General features: G+C 31.7%; 1 protein-coding gene across 1 annotated transcript; it reads left to right on the top strand.

The window, feature by feature from the left end:
- Positions 1 to 4: 4 nt before the first annotated feature.
- Positions 5 to 6,855, top strand: LOC128176063 (tight junction-associated protein 1-like). The gene is made up of 8 exons (XM_052842107.1): positions 5 to 147; positions 279 to 371; positions 1,141 to 1,181; positions 2,900 to 3,064; positions 3,177 to 3,243; positions 3,575 to 3,682; positions 4,060 to 4,143; positions 4,439 to 6,855. Exons 2-8 carry the CDS (start codon positions 318 to 320, stop codon positions 4,874 to 4,876), a joined length of 957 nt encoding a protein of 318 aa, XP_052698067.1. The 5' UTR covers positions 5 to 147; positions 279 to 317; the 3' UTR covers positions 4,877 to 6,855.
- Positions 6,856 to 8,754: the final 1,899 nt, after the last annotated feature.

Raw genomic sequence — 8,754 nt, 5'->3', positions numbered from 1 at the left:
ATTTTACCTCCAAAACCTGAAGAGTTCCAAACCGGATGTTATGTTGTGGCAGCTGTCAATGCCAGATTGCACGCAAAAATACGGTTTCAATATTTTATGACAGGAAAGATATTCCATTGGTGTTTACTTATTGATAAACTCGGAATGGTAATTGTATTTAACATTCTTTAGTCTTAAAAGTTCATTACATATTTTTAAAGAATGGAATAACCAGAAATTTCGAAAATCCTCAATACTGCGTTATGATTATCTGATATCATTTAATTATTCTTTACCAGGACACCGTCAGATAGAAGGGTGTTTTGATATTGCATACTATGCTGAAACGACAACCATTAGGAATGTATCAACCAAGTATCAGAGTTTGCCAGGTAATGAAAATCTCTCTCTCTCTCTCTCTCTCTCTCTCTCTCTCTCTCTCTCTCTCTCTCTCTCTCTTTGGGATGTATATGTTATCCCTGCTCTGACCTGCGTTCTTGATGTTAACCTTTACAAATTAAAGAGAAGCTTAAATTTATGTTGAGGTTTGAATTTATTTCATTTTATTTTTCAACCAGACAGTATAATTATATATATAGTCCAGAGATGTTACATCTCATCAGGGATCTATAAACTATATATAGATAGATGATGTATTTATACATGTATTGCATGTACATCCATGCATAGTCCTGTATCATATAAACATTTAATGGAATAACATAATCAAATTTAATTTGAAACAATTCTTTGTGTCAGATTAATTAATTCTTTTTTATTTAGTTGAATGAATGAATGTTTATATGATTTCTATCAAACCATACTAATGAGGTACAAACAAAAATACAAGATCAAGCTAAGAAGAGTAGGGAAATTTAGATAAATTGACCTAATGTTTTTTTTAACAAATATGGCCAACTTTCACATGCATGATTGATGGATTCGTTAGATTTCAATAAGTTCACATAATGTATTAAGTGTTGTTAGGGGTCCAACAATTTTGAAATAAATTTGTTTTAACAAAACACTTAACCGCACTTTTTTCAAAAGCTAAAAAAAAAGATATAACTATAATATATATAACACATTATAATCTGTTCAAGTTAAAATTGTTTCACTATGTATAATGATATATGCTAATGCCTTTTGTTGTCTCTCTAGGAATGTGGTTGTTCCTGCACAGGTTGCATGGATCAGTCCAGGTAATATTCCATGGTCTCATGTTTATTCTCTCTTTTGTACATGTACACAGATTGATTAAATTAATGATATACAGTTATACATTTAGCATGTACTGGGCAGGTTTTTTACTTAATCAGACTTTGCATTAATATACATGTATTAATATTCATGTGCAAAGCATCTTTATAGTGTTATTTTAGTTTGTTGAATTGTTAATCTTATATGGTAATGACTTGTTTTAAGGTCATTTGATTGTCGTATAATGTCATCAGGGGCATTCCGGACTTTTTTACTGTTATCGACATTAATATTAGTGGAATGTGATTATTAGTGTTGGCAATATTCAATCATTTTTAGATGTGTTTCAGCTCATTTTAAGTTATTTAAAGAGAAATGACAATTATTTTGAACAAGTTAGATAGTTGTTTCAGATCGAATTGCGGAATTCAATTTTTTACCCCCCCCCCCCCCATGGTAATTTTTTTCTTTGCATGTTTTGATATGATACACAATAAATTACTAATGTAGCAATTTTGAGAGGTTTGAACCATTATTTAAAAAATATTTAAGACATTTTAAAATGCCAAACTGTATTTTTCAAAGTTGAAAAAATGGATTAAAATGTACTGCAAATGCCATAATATACATGTGCTTGCAAATTTTATTGGCCTTAAATCGATAATAAAAACACGAATAAGGATTGTGATTATAACCTCAGTAGGATTTGCTTTTTTAAATGGATATCAAATAAAAAATTATTTAATATGTTTAATTTGGGAGCAGTCGTCGCTATAATTGCTCTGTGTTAGATAGCTCCTACAGCATGAAAATTATATTTGCAACATATCCATATTTTAGTTCAATTTGATTGTTTACATATTGGTCTTCAAATTTAAACAACAACTACATGGATTAATTAATTAGACAATAACATTTACATTTTCAGCTGTCTTTGTCTGTGATAACATGATGAATAAATTTTTAAGCCTATAGCCCAATAATTTTACAAAAGAATAGCGACACAAAATGGGCTTGTCTTATAGCATAACCGAAAGTTGGTATTGGCTGCGCTGCGTAGTATATGTAATACATAGCACATGCTACATAAAAAAGGGTTTTGAAATGTTTTTTTAAAGTGTGGAATTTGGAAATAATATAAATATAAGTTATAAGGAATCATTCTCTACATATCATGTGGCGATAAATTCGGTCAGAGCATAGTCAATAGGGATAAGGAATCATTCCTTGAGTATTATGAGGTGATATTTTCGGTCGGGGCGCTAGCTGTCAAATCCAATAAAACCCCAAGGGCTTTATGATAGATTTGACCACGCTCTGACTGAAATCATCACCTCATAATATTCAAAGAATGATTCCTTTTTACATATATTTATATTATTTCCAATTTGTATGCTTTTAAATAACATTATTCAAAAACCACTATTTTTTTATGTAGCATATGCTATGTATATGCGGAGCAGCCAATACCACTTTTCAGTAATGCTATATGACATGCCCATTTTGTCTCACTCGTGTTTTATGATGTAATTTGGTTTTAGAGATCAAAATTGATTTGCATTGTTATCACAGACAAAGACGGTTGAAAATGTAAATATTAAGAAATAAATACCGGTATTCACTAAATCGGGAATGTTATATCATTATAAAGTATAATTAAAATCAAATGAATTGATGTTCAAAAGATACCTACATGTTCATTTTCAATTTTCATTCAAAGTTTGGACCTGCATCAGAAAATTGTGGAGCTAGAGAGTGAATTGCGTAGGAGTAATGAACATATCTCCAAGATTGGACGCGAGTTAATGGACAATAAACAAGTTGCTGATTACGAGGTGCTCAAGTTACGAGAAGAACTTGGTAAATTACGTGATCGATATGACAGGTCAGTTTCAGCTAATGCAAGTTTTTCTATGTTTTACTTAAAGTTTTCTTTTAAAGAAAAGAATTTGTATATGACATGTTATTTTCATTTGATTTTTTATTTTGGCTACTAGACTTTTTGAAAGTCACAAAAGGATCCAGAAAGTCAATCACAGTCTTGAAGATAAAATATTGAAGATAGTAAGTTTTACAATGTAGCTATACATGTTCATGCAATATTATTTATTCGATTTGAAGATTAAATTTATGAATAACTTATGATTTTCTCTGCATAAGAAACACATTTATGAATCACTAATATTGGCTTAGTGGTCATAGGTCACTGATAATCAAAAGGTCAAGTGTTTAAATCCGGGTTTGGGCACTTGATTTTGTTTGTTATGTCCTTGAACAGGGCAGTTTTATCTGCATTGTCTATGAGTCCAACCAGCTAAAAAGAAAAATAGTTTTTTGTCAATTATAAATTCCCATAAAAGTTCAAGGTATTCCTGATTTATACATGTTTACACAGGTCAGTGGTTTTGAAGAAGAAAAGACTGAATTACAACGAGAACTAGCTACCACCACTTCACGTCTTGTTGATGCCAAGGCCACTGTCTGTGAATTAGAGGAGGAAAATGTAAGAGGCAATTTTTTTCCTCTCAAATATAAATCCTAGTTAGGTCCTCTTTTGTGAAATTTAGCAAGTTTTAAATCTCAGAGTATTTCCTATCATCTTTAGGTTTGCATATGAATTTCAAACATGTTACTCGATCATCGTGAAAAAGAGAAGTTAAAAAAAATGAAATTACTGGTTCAGGCGTTTTTGCATTTCTTATAAATTTTTTTCCACCCCATAAGAATTGGAAGGGTACAGCAATTATATATTGAAAAAAAATTGAAATAAGAAGTTGGTAAATGAGATATCGGTACTTCAGGCTTTTCTACACTTACTTAATTTGGTGCGTGTATTTATTTGAGTCTCAATTCTGACATAAGTTTTTTGTTGGCTTTCAGGAACGTTTCAGAAATGATTGTAACATAGCAGTTCAGTTGTTGCAGTGTAAACCATCCGAGTTTGTTTCTCAGAAGCTAACTTCTGTAAGTATTGCAGTCATGGGTTTTACATATCATCAATGTATTTGAATCAGTAAACATTAATATCTGAATATTTTAAGTAGTTAATTAATTACTGTACCTTTCATATTTTAACTGCATGAATTTATTTGTATTGGAGTCAATATTAAAAAGATTATTGGGATTATTCTTGTGTATCTAGTATAAATCATAATATTGAATTGCATTTGCATTTGGGTCCAGTTTAAAAAAAATCTAAACCACCTACTTCTTCTAGGGACAAATAGTGAAATACCCTGATTTATTATTTATCTTGTAGTTGCCTATTGAATTACAAGAAAGAGTAAAGAAGCACATGACCAGAGAAGAGGTCATCCAACTCGAAGATGCCCCAGTCTCATCTGAACCCCCAAAACCCGTCCTCGTTCCCATGGCAACATTCCCTCCCACTGCCATGGTCTACTCTATGAACAAAGTGATGAACAAGACTGAAAACCCCAACACACGGAATGGGGCCAGTGACACAGTTCCCATGGATGTCATTACAAGGGCGCTATCCCACCCCGATCCAGTGAAGCGGTCCAGAAGGACTTTCATCTGTCTGCAATGTCGGCGGGACGTGGGCTGCAACAATAAAGAGACTCAGGTCAACATGAGCCGTGAGACGTATGGAAGCTCGGACAATCTGAGTGATCTGCGAGTTCACAGACAGTGTGCAAGGACTCATTCAAATTCATCCGAGAGTGAAATGTATTGAGAAGGAAAAAATGAGATACTTTCATGTTCTCAGATTTTCCAACCCAAATGGAAATACTTATTTCCAGTGCAATAAATATTTGAATTGCTTCTCCCGCTTTAGAATTGAAGAAATTGTTATTTTTCACAATTTTTAAATGTATAAATTTAAAACACTATTTCCCACAGATGCATTGTGAATGGACATTGAAATACGTCTTCTAACCAGAACAGTATTATAATAACCTTATAAGAAAATTTATTCCCTTCCAGAACAAGATAAAGTTGCTCCATCACTGAGATCTCATTACTCAAACTTTAAGATGTGGATCTCAATGCAAACATCTTTTTTACTGGATTGTCATTTATCAGTACAATTCTATTCAGTTGAATTTATTAACATGTGTGTTCCAGGTATCTCAATTTCTTAGATACATAATATGCTGAATTTCCAGCACTCATGATATATATACATTATACATGTAATTGTTAGTAATGGTCTATGGCTGTTATCTATTAACAACATTCCATGAGAGAATTTAAGCAATGGACTTGATGTCTGTTCATTTGAATGTGTTCGTTCAAAGATCAAAAGAGCAATGTAGAAAAAGTTTTGGCTTTGTTTAATTCATTCTCAGGGTGTAAATTAACGAATTTCCTTTCTGATGAAACATGCATAAATTTCATGTACCGGGTACCTTAAACGAGTTCTTCATATATATATTAAGGAAGTACCTATGTTAAAGCAATGGAATAATTTAACACACACACAGATGGTTTAATTAATAAAATCCTTTAAGAACATTTCAAGTTACCGTACTTACAGGAAAATTGGTGGTCTTTTTTTTAAGTTTCCTGAATATACATGTATAAATAAGCTTTATGATTTTCTTATCATTTGGAATGTGATGGAAATGTATAGAATTATGATATTGTTCATCACATAAATTATGAAAGTGTTTCATGTTGCCTTATATTCAAATGCATCATATTCAGTAGATTTAATTTGTATGCCAAAATGTCAACCTAATACTCATGGAGTACAGTAACTGTATTCTTATATGTTGAAATATTTGTTAAGTTTAATTAATTCATAGCCCTGTTGCTAAATTGATTGCTTTATTTGATGTATGAATGGTTCAATTTCAAGTAGTGACCATACCAAACTGTTTCTCTCACTAAGTGGACTTCAATGTTACAAATTGAAAGACACTGTCTTCATAGCTTGCATGAAATACAAGATATTTGATGCTGTCAAAAAAAAAAGGGCATACTTGTGTAATTTTGATCATAAATGATGATTCCTTGAGTCAGTCAATGGAGTAAGTATGTTACAGTCAACTAGAACATGTAGAATTAAAAAAATATATCAGTCTAGGCTTCAATATTAATGTATAGTTTTTATTGTCCTGTGCAGATTGAATTCTGGGGTTGCAACTACCCTGCCAGAATAAAAAGGGGCATTGAAGATTGGTCATCAACATACATGTAGTATGATATTTGAAATGTCATTTTTTTTTTTTGTTAACTGCAAATCAATTGGATTAAATTTTAAATTGTGGAATAGATCTAAATACTCAATTGTTTGACTATAGATCTGACAGTACACTGGTACATGTAGATGTATTGAATTGTTACCTATAATGCATATACATATTACACAAGCAAGACTTCGAAATTAAAATGAATTGCTACCAAATATAATACAATCCAATTCAAACGAGATCCATTTATTATTTATTAGATCTGCTCAGTTGCTCGTAAAATCTTAATGCTTCCTTCAAAATTGTCACATACTGTTACCATGGCTTAATCATTACACATTAGGCACAAATGAACCATACATATATATAACATATTATATTGATAAGTGTTGCATAAAATTCAATTTTCATTGAATTTTATAGATATGATATCTTTACATGTCCACAAAATTTGTGAAAGTAAGAATTCTATAAAATCTAATAAAATCAAAAAAATTTTCGACAAACATTTTTTGATTATTATATAATGGGGGCCAACTAAGATCTTACTTTAAATAGATTACAATGTACATGTATATATAATGCTAAGGTTATGATAGTAGTTTCATCATCATACTGTATATCTTTCTATGTTATTTATTTTTAATGGAGATTTTTTTTTCTCAAATTTTATATTTGAAATAATAGGTGCCTGTTAGTTATCATAAAAGTTTTGATCAAGTTATTGGAATGTAATAGATTAATTATGATAAATGGATTAATACAAATTAAGGTATTTAGTTCAACATAACATATTGATCAGCACTGCCATGGTTTCTTTATATAACTGTCATTAAACTGTATGTGTAAAAACATTTTAACTTTAAAATTTATTATACAACCACATGCAAAATCTGTTATTCTCAGGACTGTATTGTCAATACGTGGATATAGGCTTGGTTATAGCTATATAGCTCAGTGCTGGTACACCTGACTAAAAATACATGGTTCGGGCCTGGGTAACTATATACATGTAGCTCAGTGCTGGAACACCTGACTAGAAAAACATGGTTTAGACCTGGGTAACTATATAGCTCAGTGCTGGAACACCTGACTAGAAATACATGGTTCAGGCCTGGGTAACTATATAGCTCAGTGCTGGAACACCTGACTAGAAATACATGGTTCAGGCCTGGGTAACTATATAGCTCAGTGCTGGAACACCTGACTAGAAAAACATGGTTCAGGCCTGGGTAACTATATAGCTCAGTGCTGGAACACCTGACTAGAAATACATGGTTCAGGCCTGGGTAGCTATATACATGTAGCTCAGTGCTGGAACACCTGACTAGAAAAACATGGTTCAGGCCTGGGTAACTATATAGCTCAGTGCTGGAACACCTGACTAGAAATACATGGTTCAGGCCTAGGTAGCTATATAGCTCAGTGCTGGAACACCTGACTAGAAATACATGGTTAAGGCCTGGGTAACTATATAGCTCAGTGCTGGAACACCTGACTAGAAATACATGGTTCAGGCCTGGGTAACTATATAGCTCAGTGCTGGAACACCTGACTAGAAATACATGGTTCACTTGGTTCATTCACTTTCCTGTTATTTGGTTTTATTTTACATTTGCTCATTTTCTCTTTTACTACAATAAGGTAATAAAAGTAATCAAGTTCATAGCTCTACCCACCTCAGTACCACAGAGCTTCAGTAAAATACAAGTGCACATGTCCACAAATATTTCATCTTGCTGATCCAATAAAGCATGAACATGCCCAACCGTATTTGATAACCTCATAATATTCAAATTAATAATGATTCCGTATTACTTATATAATTTTCAGCTATTGTTCAATAAGATACTAATTAAATAATTAATTCTTTTCACCACATTGATAAACTGTATTGGATTATATGTTACAAAATTGACTGTAGTGTTATCATGCACAGACAAAGACACTGGAAAATGTAGATAAAAATACTTGTTCATACTACCTGTATGTGATGCAGTGTATGTGGAAGACATGGGCATTAATTTGTTTTATCTATGTCATATGTTACATGTAGTTATCAATAAAACTTTTTAAAATGATTGTTTAATAAATGCACTAAAACAATAAAATATGTTTTTATGATTGGCTGTCATCATTGAATAAAGGATATACTGGTAACTCAACTACATTAATGTGAAATTATATAGTAAGGATTTTACTACTGGTAAAGCACTGTACGGAAAGTGCTTAGTAGAAAATGCGCTTGAATTTGGACTTTGTTGGGTTTCTCTAATTTACTTTCCGCACAAAAATGTCATATAAGGCACTTTTAATTAACTTAAATTTAATCAACTTCAAATCATTTGGGCAGTACTACATGTGTTTTTTATTTTTAAAGTTTTATATTTTTTCCTTTTGTTCTCAAATTATTTCC

The sequence above is a fragment of the Crassostrea angulata genome, chromosome 3 (genome assembly GCF_025612915.1).
Source record: "Crassostrea angulata isolate pt1a10 chromosome 3, ASM2561291v2, whole genome shotgun sequence".
Lineage (NCBI taxonomy): Eukaryota > Metazoa > Mollusca > Bivalvia > Ostreida > Ostreidae > Magallana > Magallana angulata.
The sequence above is the reverse complement of the archived record's forward strand: the minus strand, read 5'-3'. Positions and strand labels throughout refer to the sequence as shown.